The following is a 15,338-nucleotide window of genomic DNA, read 5'->3' on the forward strand; positions in this document are numbered from 1 at the left end:
ACTGTTGGACTCCTCTATATCCACCAAGGCCCCATTCCAGGGAGCGGAAACGTTGGCGGTGCTGTTCAGGGGTCCGGCCGACTCGCTGAATGATGGCCCTCTTGAGGTCTTAATACTTCAGGAGGTTCGCCACCGGCAGTTGTTGGGCGGCCGCCTGGGCTTCTCCGGACAGTAGTGGTATCAGACGCACCGGCCACTGTGCCCGGGGCCACCCGCAGGCCTCCGCTGCCTTTTGAAAGAGGTCGATGAAGGCCTCGGGATCATCTTGTGGCCCCATCTTGTGAAGGGGCACATGAACCGGTGCGCCGGCCGGCCCGGCGGCCTCGGTGCGAACCTCCCGGTCAATCCAGCTCCGGAACCTCTCGCGGTCCTCTTGCTGGCCTTGGACGATGGCCGCGAAGCGGCGCTCCTGATCCGCCCGAAGGTCCAGCAGGGCTTGATGTTGGTCCCGGTGGAGGACCGCGAGGGATGTTATGATGTCCTCAAATGGCGTGGCGGAGGGCGTCTGCATGGCGGCGGCGCTGTCCTACTTCCTCCCGGGTTTCGGCACCAGTGTAACGTGTTCGTGGGTGTGGAAGGAAGAGGACACGGGGGTCGGCTGGACTGTTGACGCTTTACTTTATTTAGAATACTCAAAACACTTTTAACACACTCAATAGTGTGGTTTCTCTCAACACAACGATCACTTCCGGGTCGGCACTTCAGGCTTCCGGGGTAACTCAGTCTCTGGGGGATCGCGTCAACAGTCCTGCTCTCTCTCTTCCTGGCTTCCGGTTGCACTGGCGTTTTATCCTCTCTCCACGCCCATTACTGGAACAAGATACAGGTGTTATTAATCTGCGTCCAACCCACTCACTTACCGCTCGTCCCGCGGCTCTCTCTCCCGCTGCAGACCTCGCTAAACCACGCCCCCCTTGCCACACTATGCCTGTAAATTTTGAGTGAATTTAAAAATCATGTGGTATGACCACTGCAGGGTGTTTTTTCCAGGATGGATATAAGTCCTAGATTGGTTTTTGTGCTTTTATTTATATTAAATGTATGGTTTATATATGTAAAGTACTTTATTTTAGTATTATTTGGAATAGATTTTTTGGGGGGGCAGGAATTATTCAAATGAGGAATATTGTGACTTGTTTTTTTCCCGGAAGAAAACGTAAGATCCCTATGGAATGACCTTTTATAACATTGCAGACCTTTTTCATGCTCAAACAGCAACATTACACTATAAAGATAAAGCATAATAGGTCCTCTTAATATAGGATTGTGGGAAAAGATACACCGTTTTCCCCTGTACACAGTATACATTACAAAAAACACATTGAGAAGTGAACCATGATGTTTGTGTGGGTATCGTGATAAGATCACAAAGTGTGACTGCTGGTACACAGCAGATGTGTTCTACACCACTGCAGCTGCCCGTTTGGAGCCAGCTGCTCACACACACACACACCCCAGTACTGCTGCTAATCACACATTCACACACCTGCATGACTAAACCTTAACTCGCTCTCAGTAGGCACAACATTTAGCCTAATGCTGTACAGCAGAGAGCCTTTTAATCATCAGGCTCAGGACTGTTCAGTGTTTTCTTTTTTTGGGAAACATGCCTCAGCCTCCCCAAGCCCCATTTCAACTCCTTCAGATTGCTTGTGTTGTGGATGGTGTTTTCTTCAGAATAATTGGCAGCTTTCAGGAGTCTGTGCTGGGTTGTAGGCTGAGGCATCATTATGTTTGACACCTCCTCCCTGTGCATTAGATATAGGATGTGGAGTCGTGCGTAGCTGAAGTGCACCTGCAGTCCTGGATTTTGTTTATTGGCCAAAAAATGTTTTTCATTCTTGGGCCCTGTTTACACCTGGTATTAAGATGTGTTTTTTTCAATCGGATCACAAGTAAATGAGGGAGACTTTTCCCTTTATACCTTCTACACCGTCTCTTTTGTCCACTTTCATCCACTTCTGTCCTGATTTCTTTGAGGAGAGGGTCTTTGGGAGGGTAACAAACAACCTCTGAAAGTGGACAAGCTCAAGCCGTTTTAGACCCCATTTACACTTGTATTTAGTGATGTCCACTTGTGATCGAATCGACCAAAGCACATCTTAATACCAGGAGTAAATGGCCTTGATCAACAATGCTTTATTGGCATGACGGAAAAGAATTAACAAGAATAATAATAGAGTATTCGAGTGCTGCAATGATCAGATCATTTAGAACTTTTATCAGCCATAAATTTGATTTACTGGCCGTGAAACCGTGTTTAGCATTACTTTTAAAAGATATATAATGACACTTTTGTTTATTGGCTTAATATGAGAATTGTTTTTGGATGTATTAAAATAATAACAGCCATTATTGAATAGATTAAAAATCTTATCAACTTCAAAATTGCTAATATTTTTATGTTGGTATATCCCTAATAAGTGTAATATTAAAAATATGGGGGCAATTAGGATAAAAAAAGGAAGAAATGTATACTTTTATTCAGCAAAGAAACATTAAACTTATCTAAAGTGTCAGTATATTGCTTGAACATTTACTAGAATTTATTTTTTTTTCAAATAAATGCAGCTCTTTTGAACTTTCTGTTTATCTAATAAAGATATTAGGCAACATTTGAACATTACTGATAATAAGAAATGTGTTTTGAGCACCAAATAGGCATATTCGAATGATTTCTGAAGGATTTTGTGACACTGAAGACTGGAGAAATTTAAATTTGCCAATACAGGAATAAGGTACAATTTAAAATATTGTATATATAAAAATAAAATAAATACACACACATGCATGCATACACATACACTCCTGAACAAAACCTTAAGACCATTACACATTTCACACTTGTGGGTCATAACCGGGTTGTAAGTGCTGCTTCAAAATGCCAAACGAAGAAACGGGAGCAAGAGACAAAAAATAGAGAGTAGGCAATTTATTGAAAACTACATTTAAACTGAAACAGGCCGTTCGTCAGCTGTTTCAGTTTAAATGCAGTTTTCAATAAATTGCCTACTCTCTATTTTTTGTCTCTTGCTCCTGTTTCTTCTTTTGGCATTTTGAAGCAGCACTTACAACCCGGTTATGACCCACAAGTGTGAAATGTGTAAAACTTGCAATGAATCCCCTGGTCTTAAAGGGGGGGTGAAACACTCAGTTTCAGTCAATCTCATGTCAATCTTGAGTACCTATAGAGTAGTATTGCATCCTTCATGTCTCCGAAAAGTCTTTAGTTTTATTATATTTATAAAAGAAATATAGGCTGTACCGAGTCTTTCCGGAAAAAAACGAGCGCCTGGGGGCGTATCGTGTAAGAATGATGAATGCGCAAAGCGGTGACGTCCTCAAGCGTTGAGAATCCCATGGCTATCTCAGCTAATACAGATAATGATCCAGAATCATTCGGAGGCTGAAATAAATTGAACAAGAGAAACAGCAACAGCAGGACGCCCGTCTCTGTGGTATGGACTGTATTTAGTGGCCTGTCAACATTTGTGTGTCTTTACTCGCAGTTTATGAGGACATGATTCGGTTTATGGACTATTGTATGCGACTAAACCTTAGCAGTAGCAAGCAAAACAGTTTTTGCACGTCAGACTAGTGTAACGTTATACAGAGAACAGCAATGGAGTAACCGTTAGCGCATTTGAATGACGAAGCACACGATCGTGTTGTTTACTGATGTTTACTCACGCGACGATAGCCAACAGCACAGACATTTGAAGCAGTTTAACTCACCGGCTGCTTCCAAAGCAGGAAGGAACCTTTATCGCTGGGACCGCTCCGTCAAAAACACACTTCTTTGGTATGATTTGGTGAAGTCCTGTGACAGCAGTGACCGTGGAAATCCACTTTGCGACGCGACTGAAGCGATGTTGTGAAGCTACCCGTCATTTCTGCGTTCAAATCGGTTCAAATGCAGCGCTGCCTTCCCAGAATGCTGTGCTGAAGCGTTGAAGTCGCTCGACGTCACCCATAGGAATAAAGTGGAGCGTGGCGCGGTGTTTATGGACGTGCATTTCCTCTCTCGCTCTAGTCACGCGCGCGCGCACCCTACCGGGAGAAGAGCCCGTACAGCCCATACAAGGACCTTCCGGTCTATTAACGTCAAGTCGACCCATACTCGAAAAAAACTCTCCGAAACTTGTGAGTAACCGGAAGGAGTATTTTTAACACAGAAATACTCCATCAAACGTCCAACATTAGTTTTTGAAACTTTGTCTATGTTTAGGATGGGAATCCAAGTCTTTAACAGTGTAAAAAGCTCAGTATGCATGAAACAGCATTTCATTCCCCCCCCAAGATTTTGATCAGGAGTGTAGATACATACATATATATTACATTTTTTATATTTTAAAATCATCTTACCAACCCAATACTTTTAAACGGTAGTGTATATCATAAAGTCAACATTATTTAAAGTTAAAGATCATAAAATCGACAGAAATGGTGTACACTGTCTGGTTTGTAGGCAGCAAAAGAGAAAGTCTGATGTATGATGTAGGGCTGGAAATAACAGCTGCTATTTTGAACTGATACAAAAAAAAGCAGCTGAACAATGGCATGCGTTGTTTAATTATTTATCTGGCTCATAAAAAATGGAATCTGACTCCATTTAAATTGTTGTTAATATATAAAATCTGTCCAACCGAAAATGATTGCTCATTGCAAACCATGTGATTTAGCCTGAAGATTCAGATCATATGACTGTGTAAAACGTTGACTTCTGTATTAAGAAGAGGACAACTTAAACAAAAGACTTCGGGGATTATCCTCCAACACTTAAATTACATTTTTTATTAAACAACACAAGTTAAAAATAAAATGCCTCATTACGCCACAGTGCAAGAGGATGTGCTGCTGAGGTCCACAAAGGGCATAAGAAACCACCCATATCAGTCATGCATGATGCAAAGACATCCCTCACGAGTGCCTTTTGCCATCATTGATGTCAAACCTGGTGCAATGCGTTTACACACCATTTATATTTCTAAATACGAACATGAATAAGATGCTCATGATGTGGGAGATGGAGACAGCCTCTCCTTAATGCATATTCTCAAACATCTCAACCGAAGTCATTATTTCAGTTCGGAATACGAGCTGTAAAATGATACCAAACATGATAAAGAAATCTATTAAAAGAATACCAAGTGTACAGATATGCATCCGGAATGTGCACACAAATGCTTTCCCACACATGGCAAGGTGATGGGGATGATGAGCAGTCATCAGAATGTATATTAAAGTGTCTTTATGCTAGTGTACTAAAATGAGAAGCAGCGTCCCACGCTGAAATGCATGAGAATAATGTAGTGTGGGCCTTTCCTGCTACAGTTGTGTGAACTCTATCTGACAAACTGTTTCTCATGTCCACGGCATGCATTGTTCATGTCTTTAATTGCTCTCGCTTATTCTGCAGGCTCCTGCAGCAGCAAAATGAAGACATCCGCCGCCGGCTGTCCCAGACCACTCATAAGATGGAGGCCATGGAGACGGAGTTCGAAACCAGTCGACATTACATGCAGGCAGAGTTGGGGCGAACCAGAGACGACCTGGAGAAAATGAGAGACAAGTTCAGAAGGTCAGTCATGTGGTGTACTTGCGCTCAATTGAAAGGTTGATGAGAAGAAGCTGGTCTGTTTAGGCCAGGGGTGGGCAATTCCAGTCCTTTAGGGCCACTGTCCTGCAGAGTTTAGCTCCAACACCAATCAAACACACCTGAACCAGCTAATCAATGCCTTTATATTGACCTAGTAAGGCATTGATTAGCTGGTTCAGGTGTGTTTGATTGGTGTTGGAGCTAAACTCTGCCGGACAGCGGCCCTCCAGGACCGAGTTTGGGGACCCCTGGTTTAAACCCTGATCAAACTCACCTGCCTGTAGCCTTCAAATGATCCTGAAGTCATTGATTAGCTGGTTCAGGTGTGTTGATTAGGGTTGGAGCTAAACTCTGCAGGACAGTGGCCCTCCAGGACCAAGTTTGGTTTAAACTGAACTCTGCAGGACAGCGGCAGCCTAGAAATCTAGACGCACCCTAGCGGCAGCAAATTTAATCTGCCCGCAAGTGTCGTCTAGGAACTCTCAATACCCTTCTGAGCTGTATTCCCCTCACTCTGGACGGGCCAATCACGTTGTGTATAGAGTCGGCGGGCGGGGCCATTATGACGACGGCCGAGTTGCGTTTGCGTGCTTCTAGTAAACACAGAAACTGGCGAACGGCGGTCTTTCGAATCAGCTTTGACCGCGACTCTGGAAGACTTGGAGTTCAGCTTTTCTCTGAGAAAAGAACAAAGAACGGCACTGAAGTCATTCTTAAAAAGGGAAGATGTGTTCGGAGTTATGCCGACCGGATACGGCGAATGTTTAATCTATCAACAAGCTCTGTTTCACCTTCGTTGCTCTGGTTGGTGTAGTGCTATCCTATCGCGTGCAGAGGGAGTTTGAAAGACAACCGTTTATCCGCCCCTCGGATTGAGCTGTCAATGGTGAGTTTCCAGACCAAACATCTTGATGTAGGTCTGGCTTGTCAGGCTAGGACAGCTGCCCTTCAGGACTGGAATTGCCCACCCCTGGTTTAGGCTCTTCCTTTGTCCCGGGGAGATCAAACTACCCCTGCCCTTATCTTGATGTGCCCCCAGTCTCGCGAAGCCTTAAAGGTGCACTATGCAACTTTCCATCCACTGGAGGGCGCCTATTCAAAACAAATGTGTAGTTTGATGACACAAAGTGTGAGCGCAGCATCTTGGGAGATGTGGTCTTCACCTCACAGCCGGTGGAAAATAGGACTCGGGCCGAAATCACGTTCATGCATGTGGTTTTTAACATTACTGTAGTGTGAAGCAGAGCAGGACCGAGTGTTATGGACCTGAGCACGGCCGCTGGAGCGATTGTTAAACAAATACCCGCCTCGCGAATACTGGGACTTTTATTATAAAGGGACGGGACACATTCGCCGGGCGCCTGCACAGATCCGCTCTTCCGGTTATGATTTGAGGTAATGCAGCTCTGTTTATCATAGTAGATACATTTAAGTGTGTTTAAAATGATGTTATGACGTTACTCCGTGCGTTCACTTGTTCACACTGCTAAGAGTAAAGCGCTCCTGCCAAATAAAAGCCGAAACCGAGGGTAACGCAGATATGACGCAATTGACAGGCGACTCCCTCAAACGCTATGCTGACACGTCCCGGTCCTTAGTTAAAATAGCAATTTTCCCACAATTTACAAATAGTTGGAAACATCTGGAATATTGTAGGTACTCAACTGAACAAAATATATAACACTGGCCTAGTGGTTTTTGGATATTTTAATGCAAAAATACTAATAGTGCACCTTTAAAGGGATTGTTTGTTCGTTGGCTTAGACTGACTGGGGCCCACGTTGTTAAAGGGTTAGTTCACCCCAAAATTAAAATGATTTAATTAATTACTCACCCTCATGTCCTTGGACACCAGTAACACCTTCGTTCATCTTCGGAACACAAATGAAGATATTTTTGTTGAAAGCTGATGGCTGAGAAAGGCTTCAGAAAGGCCCCCATTGGCATTCAGTACATTTCCACTGACCCACTCACAAGACCCATAAACGCTCTAAAGACGTCGATACAAAGTCCATCTCACTACAGTGACTGTACAATCATTTTACGAAGCGACAAGAATAGTTTTTGTGCGCAAAAACAATCAAAATAATGACTTTATCCGCCAAGTTATTGTCTTCTGTGTAGGTCTCGGACGTGAACTTGCGCGATAGCGGCGCTCCTCCTCTTCCGGGTCATGTATCTGAACAGCAGATCTGCATCATATTCTCGCGCATGCATCGAGTTCACGTCAATAACTAGACATTATTTGTAATGGAAAGGAGACATAGGCGCATTATTCAAGTATTAATTAAAATTAAAAGAGCAAAATGAGTTAATTGGCATGGTGTTAACTCAAGATTTATTTTATTTTATTTTTTATAATTAGTTCATTGTTTTGGCTTGAAATTTAGTTTGTTGTAAATGTGAACTGATTTTAGAAATGCTTTTGAAATTAAAAACTTTGCGTTTCATAAACAAAATACATTTTTTGAAATGAAAATGAAGACCGCCGCGTTTGAAGGGGAGTGCATTAATAATCCGCTCCCTGAATCCACAGCCTTTGTTGTGAGTGTACACAAATAACACTAGACTGTTTATAGGTTAAAATTATCTCTTGCACTTATCTGTATGCAGAAAGCTTGCAGAATAATAAAGCTTTATTATTTTGAATATATACAGTACACTGCAAATTTTCTCAGGGAAACAAATCTCAACTAATGCTGTAAACTATACAGGGGAGTCACCCAAGGAAGTTTTCATAATGAAGTTATAATACTAACTTTACAATAATATCATAATGTTTCAAAACTTCAATATGTTTTTTTATATAAAAGTTTTAAATGGTGGTTGTCGTAAAAACCTGAAGGATTTATTCAAACATGCCTTAAATATTGAAGGACATTAAACATTATAATGAATATGATGCACATCTCTAGTAAAATGCATTTTTTTTAAGCTGACTAATACATTTATGGTCATTGTGCAGGATTGTGCATTGCAAGCAGGCGCAGACTTCATATTAATATAGAAATATTTGTGTGGTTTAAAATTCACAGACAGTTGTCCATATCACAATTCAATTATGTGTACAGCCCTACTTTTGATTTATTCATCCAGAATTTGCCAAATTCTGTGACATTCAATGTTATATTGTAAAGTCCACAAATCACAGGGCCCTAACATTTAATTTTCTCTGACAGCAGTCTTCCATTATGAATCATGATCAGGAAAGAGGTGGATAAAATATCTTTCTTACTGAAGTTGCAGGCGTAGACATGCAATGGACTGCAATCCATTTTTAATGATTATGATCAAAGCAGGCAAATTAATGAGCTCTTTGTAGTTGTATGATCTGGCAGGCAGCACTTTAATCCCACTGACCGAGGGCTGTGTAGAGTTACAGGACCCCTGCTGCACCCCTCACTACAAAGCACAGCAGGATTGGCAATGCAAAGCATGCCGGTCAGGCGGACACCGTCCATGGGAAGACAAGGGGACTGCAAACTTGCCTAGAAGTTAACCACGTATTAAACATCTAAAGGACCTCCTTTCTCATCAGTTTTTAATCATTTTGTTACCGTGTGGGATTTCAAAGGGCAGATCGGTTCCCGTCTCACACAAATATATATATTTTTATGGTTCCAATTCCACATAATGATCCCATTAATAATTATTTCCGTACTTTTTCTCACATTTTAGACATCTTACAACTCATGAAGCAAGCAGAAGCAAACAGCATGAAAATCATTTGGTTCCAAAATTGCTTAGAAACGGCTCTCAATTCATCTACTCAAATCTTGATTCTTCGATTTGGATCTAATTGGCCACAGCAGTGTAATTGTGAATTCTGTTTTTTTTTATTTTTTTTTAAATATAATTTAAGTGGTCAGTCACAGGTTTTTCTAATCAGCTTTTTAGAATGTGGTTTGATTTACTGCTACAATGTTAATTAAATTGGCTCAACAAATGTTGCTCTGTTGTACAATAAAAAAGCACCAAAAAAAAAAAAACGTTGTGCCTGACAGCGTAGGCTTCAGGAAATAAATAAATAAATGTTTAGCAGACAATCAAGCAGCTTTATTGTCTGACGAATGCCTTGAGTTTTTGCCGGATAATTACGGACTGCAGTTGAGACCCTTAAGTGACTGTAATGTGTTACTTTCATTACAGGTAAAGGAGGAGAACGGCTGAGTGGCAAACCTGTGCCTGATTTTAATGAGCATAGCTCGCAATGAGGCTATTTGTGTGAGGATTTTGCACTATAATGACCAGTTCATCTCTGTATAACTAAGCTGTTGCCTCTGACATGCAGACTGGCTGATTTGTGTGTTAACAAAGGCGAAATATAGTACAGACCACTGTATAGATTTTAAAGAAAGATTATGAAGACCACATTTTTTTCTTTTGGAATAGTGTGCACTATTTATGAACAATAAAAGACCAATAACATCTTTTACTGTTTTTAAAGGGGTTAGTTCAACCAAAAATGAAAATTCTTTAATTACTGGCCTTTATGTCATTCTGAACATGTAAGGATTTGATTCATCTTCAGAAACACAAATGAAGATGTTTTTGATGAAAGTAATTTCTTTTTTCTCAATTGACAGACTATGCAACTACCACGCTGATGCTTCAAAAAGTTCATGAAGATATTGTAAAACGAATCCATATGAATTGTATGTATGAATATGAGTTTGGAGTTTAGTCCAAATTTTTGGAAATAGATTTTATATGATAAACAGATCACAGATCATTTAGAGATCATGAACAGAAGTTCAACCGAATCTGTTTGACGCAGGAGAACACACTTTGTTGATTCTTGCAGAAACTTGGGGAAATCTGCTGCGTAACACGAGAATGAACCCCATTGGTTCTTACTGAAGCTCAAACGTGCTGCGTAACACAAGAATGAACATCATTGGTTCTCGCTGAAGCTCAAATGTGCTGCGTAACACGAGAATGAACCTCATTGGTTCTTACTGAAGCTCAAACATGCTGCGTAACACGAGAATGAACCTCATTGGTTCTTACTGAAGCTCAAACGTGCTGCGTAACATGAGAATGAACCTCATTGGTTCTCACTGAAGCTCAAACGTGCTGCGTAACACGAGAATGAACCTCATTGGTTCTCGCTGTAGCTCAAACGTGTTGTGTAACACGAGAATGAACCTCATTGGTTCTCACTGAAGCTCAAACGTGCTGCGTAACATGAGAATGAACCTCATTGGTTCTCACTGAAGCTCAAACGTGCTGCGTAACACGAGAATGAACCCCATTGGTTCTCACTGAAGCTCAAACGTGCTGCGTAACATGAGAATGAACCCCATTGGTTCTCACTGAAGCTCAAACGTGTTGCGTAACACGAGAATGAACCTCATTGGTTCTCACTGTAGCTCAAACGTGTTGTGTAACACGAGAATGAACCTCATTGGTTCTCACTGAAGCTCAAACGTGCTGCGTAACACGAGAATGAACCCCATTGGTTCTCACTGAAGCTCAAATGTGCTGCGTAACATGAGAATGAACCTCATTGGTTCTCGCTGAAGCTCAAACGTGCTGCGTAACACGAGAATGAACCTCATTGGTTCTCACTGAAGCTCAAACGTGCTGCGTAACACGAGAATGAACCTCATTGGTTCTCACTGAAGCTCAAACGTGCTGCGTAACACGAGAATGAACCTCATTGGTTCTTACTGAAGCTCAAACATGCTGCGTAACACGAGAATTAACCTCATTGGTTCTCACTGAAGCTCAAACGTGCTGCGTAACACGAGAATGAACCTCATTGGTTCTTGAGGAAGCTCAAACGTGCTGCGTAACACGAGAATGAACCTCATTGGTCCTCTTTGAAGCTCAAACGTGCTGCGTAACACGAGAATGAACCTCAAACGTGCTGCGTAACACGAGAATGAACCTCATTGGTCCTCTTTGAAGCTCAAACGTGCTGCGTAACACGAGAATGAACCTCATTGGTTCTCACTGAAGCTCAAACGTGCTGTGTAACACGAGAATAAACCTCATTGGTTCTTGAGGAAGCTCAAACGTGCTGCGTAACACGAGAATGAACCTCATTGGTTCTTACTGAAGCTCAAACGTGCTGCGTAACACGAGAATGAACCCCATTGGTTCTTACTGAAGCTCAAACGTGCTGCGTAACATGAGAATGAACCTCATTGGTTCTTGAGGAAGCTCAAACGTGCTGCGTAACACGAGAATGAACCTCATTGGTTCTCACTGAAGCTCAAACGTGCTGCGTAACACGAGAATGAACCTCATTGGTTCTTACTGAAGCTCAAACGTGCTGCGTAGCACAAGAATGAACCTCATTGGTTCTCACTGAAGCTCAAACGTGTTGCGTAACACGAGAATGAACCTCATTGGTTCTCACTGAAGCTCAAACGTGTTGCGTAACATGAGAATGAACCTCATTGGTTCTCGCTGAAGCTCAAACGTGCTGCGTAACACGAGAATGAACCTCATTGGTTCTTACTGAAGCTCAAAGGTGCTGCGTAACATGAGAATGAACCTCATTGGTTCTTACTGAAGCTCAAACGTGCTGCGTAACATGAGAATGAACCTCATTGGTTCTTACTGAAGCTCAAACGTGTTGCGTAACACGAGAATGAACCTCATTGGTTCTTACTGAAGCTCAAACGTGCTGCGTAACACAAGAATGAACCTCATTGGTTCTTGCTGAAGCTCAAACGTGCTGCGTAACACGAGAATGAACCTCATTGGTTCTCGCTGAAGCTCAAACGTGCTGTGTAACATGAGAATGAACCTCATTGGTTCTCGCTGAAGCTCAAACGTGTTGCGTAACACGAGAATGATCCTCATTGGTTCTTGAGGAAGCTCAAATGTGCTGCGTAACACGAGAATGAACCTCATTGGTTCTCGCTGAAGCTCAAACGTGCTGCGTAACACGAGAATGAACCTCATTGGTTCTCGCTGAAGCTTAAATGTGCTGCGTAACACGAGAATGAACCTCATTGGTTCTTACTGAAGCTCAAACATGCTGCGTAACACGAGAATGAACCTCATTGGTTCTCGCTGAAGCTCAAACGTGCTGCGTAACACGAGAATGAACCTCATTGGTTCTCGCTGAAGCTCAAACGTGCTGCGTAACACGAGAATGAACCCCATTGGTTCTTACTGAAGCTCAAACGTGCTGCGTAACATGAGAATGAACCTCATTGGTTCTCACTGAAGCTCAAACGTGTTGCGTAACACGAGAATTAACCTCATTGGTTCTTACTGAAGCTCAAACGTGCTGCGTAACACGAGAATGAACCTCATTGGTTCTTGAGGAAGCTCAAACGTGCTGCGTAACACGAGAATGAACCTCATTGGTTCTCACTGAAGCTCAAACGTGCTGCGTAACACAAGAATGAACCTCATTGGTTCTCACTGAAGCTCAAACGTGCTGCGTAACACGAGAATGAACCTCATTGGTTCTTACTGAAGCTCAAACGTGCTGCGTACCACAAGAATGAACCTCATTGGTTCTCACTGAAGCTCAAACGTGTTGCGTAACACGAAAATGAACCTCATTGGTTCTCACTGAAGCTCAAACGTGTTGCGTAACACGAGAATGAACCTCATTGGTTCTCACTGAAGCTCAAACGTGTTGCGTAACACGAGAATGAACCTCATTGGTTCTCACTGAAGCTCAAACGTGTTGCGTAACATGAGAATGAACCTCATTAGTTCTCACTGAAGCTCAAACGTGCTGCGTAACACGAGAATGAACCTCATTGGTTCTTACTGAAGCTCAAACGTGCTGCGTAACATGAGATTGAACCTCATTGGTTCTTACTGAAGCTCAAACGTGCTGCGTAACATGAGAATGAACCTCATTGGTTCTCACTGAAGCTCAAACGTGTTGCGTAACACGAGAATGAACCTCATTGGTTCTTACTGAAGCTCAAACGTGCTGCGTAACACGAGAATGAACCTCATTGGTTCTTGAGGAAGCTCAAACGTGCTGCGTAACACAAGAATGAACCTCATTGGTTCTTACTGAAGCTCAAACGTGCTGCGTAACATGAGAATGAACCTCATTGGTTCTTACTGAAGCTCAAACGTGTTGCGTAACACGAGAATGAACCTCATTGGTTCTTACTGAAGCTCAAACGTGCTGCGTAACACGAGAATGAACCTCATTGGTTCTTGCTGAAGCTCAAACGTGCTGCGTAACACGAGAATGAACCTCATTGGTTCTCGCTGAAGCTCAAACGTGCTGCGTAACATGAGAATGAACCTCATTGGTTCTCACTGAAGCTCAAACGTGTTGCGTAACACGAGAATGAACCTCATTGGTTCTTACTGAAGCTCAAACGTGCTGCGTAACATGAGAATGAACCCCATTGGTTCTCGCTGAAGCTCAAACGTGCTGCGTAACACAAGAATGAACCTCATTGGTTCTTACTGAAGCTCAAACGTGCTGCGTAACACGAGAATGAACCTCATTGGTTCTCACTGAAGCTCAAACGTGCTGCGTAACACGAGAATGAACCTCATTGGTTCTTGAGGAAGCTCAAACGTGCTGCGTAACACGAGAATGAACCTCATTGGTTCTTACTGAAGCTCAAACGTGCTGCGTAACACGAGAATGAACCTCATTGGTTCTTACTGAAGCTCAAACGTGCTGCGTAACACGAGAATGAACCTCATTGGTTCTCACTGAAGCTCAAACGTGCTGCGTAACACGAGAATTAACCATTTATCACAATTGATGAATGTTTATATGTAAAATAAAAGCCTAAATTCTGTCGGTTCGTCATAAAAATCAGTCAAGTCTCTTCAGAAAATTTGGACTAAACCCTTCAACTCATATGGAAAAGTTATGGTTAATTGTGTCAAAATGTCCATCTTGGTGAGTATTCACAGAAAAAAGTCAGTTATTTCTTAAGTGAACATAAATAATTGAGAAAGAAACCGCATAAGCTGGAGCTTTTGAGTGAGATTCACCTGCTTTATCCACTTTGTTCCTCTATGTTGTTAGTTTAGGTAGCACCTGCCGCCTAGCGGTGAACTTCAGAACAGCAGCGTATAAAGTACTGGAAGCAAAATCATGACATCATGCCTTTTTAAATAAAATATATACCGAAAAATATAAATAAAATATATATACACATATACACGGTAAACGTCACTTCGCACCTTGCTCGGACACAGTGCTCTACGTTCAGTTTAAGATCAGCAGATCCTGATGATTTAATCTCACATCGGCCGATATGCCCCTGATGGTCTGAGTGCAGCGCTTTGTGATTGAGTCCGTGTGTAATTTGGCTGCAATCATGCCACTTTATCTCCAATCAGGATGCATCTCCGGCTTATATGCTTTCAGACGGCAGATAGATCGAATTACCCAGCATTCCTTCCATCAAAAAAGTGTGTTGCTCACATTTGCTGCTCCATTTCCCCACCTGCCATATCCGAAACCTGCATGCCAGCTCTCCGCAGATAATGGCCTAATTGGATTGTAATTGGTTAGTGATTCTGCAGCGTGGGCGTTTGAATGCGATCTCTGATCTAATGCTGTAACATTGTCACATGCGCTGGGGCGATTTGCACCAGGTGCTGTGGGCTCTGGGAACCCTTGGATTAGAGGTATTGTTATAGATGTTTGTTTGTTTGTTTACTCGGTTACCCATTTATTTTGTGTGTTTTTGCCGCATTTATGTAGCTTCCCCTCCTCTGTGATTCAGAGCGGTCATCAAGCAGTAGTAATTATTGTGCACGTTTTGCATTCCATCAG

At 42.4% G+C, this 15,338-nt stretch overlaps 1 protein-coding gene across 4 annotated transcripts in view; it reads left to right on the forward strand.

Annotated features, from left to right (window-relative positions):
* Positions 1-15,338, forward strand: part of tjap1 (tight junction associated protein 1 (peripheral)) — a 183,770-nt gene that overhangs the window by 131,506 nt on the left and 36,926 nt on the right. For all 4 annotated transcript variants that reach the window (XM_067422605.1, XM_067422603.1, XM_067422601.1 and 1 more), the window contains one exon: positions 5,420-5,581. In XM_067422605.1, coding sequence (XP_067278706.1) covers positions 5,420-5,581 — 162 coding nt within the window. The remainder of the gene's footprint in view (positions 1-5,419; positions 5,582-15,338) is intronic.

The sequence above is a fragment of the Pseudorasbora parva genome, chromosome 17 (genome assembly GCF_024679245.1).
Source record: "Pseudorasbora parva isolate DD20220531a chromosome 17, ASM2467924v1, whole genome shotgun sequence".
Classification (NCBI taxonomy): Eukaryota; Metazoa; Chordata; class Actinopteri; order Cypriniformes; family Gobionidae; genus Pseudorasbora; species Pseudorasbora parva.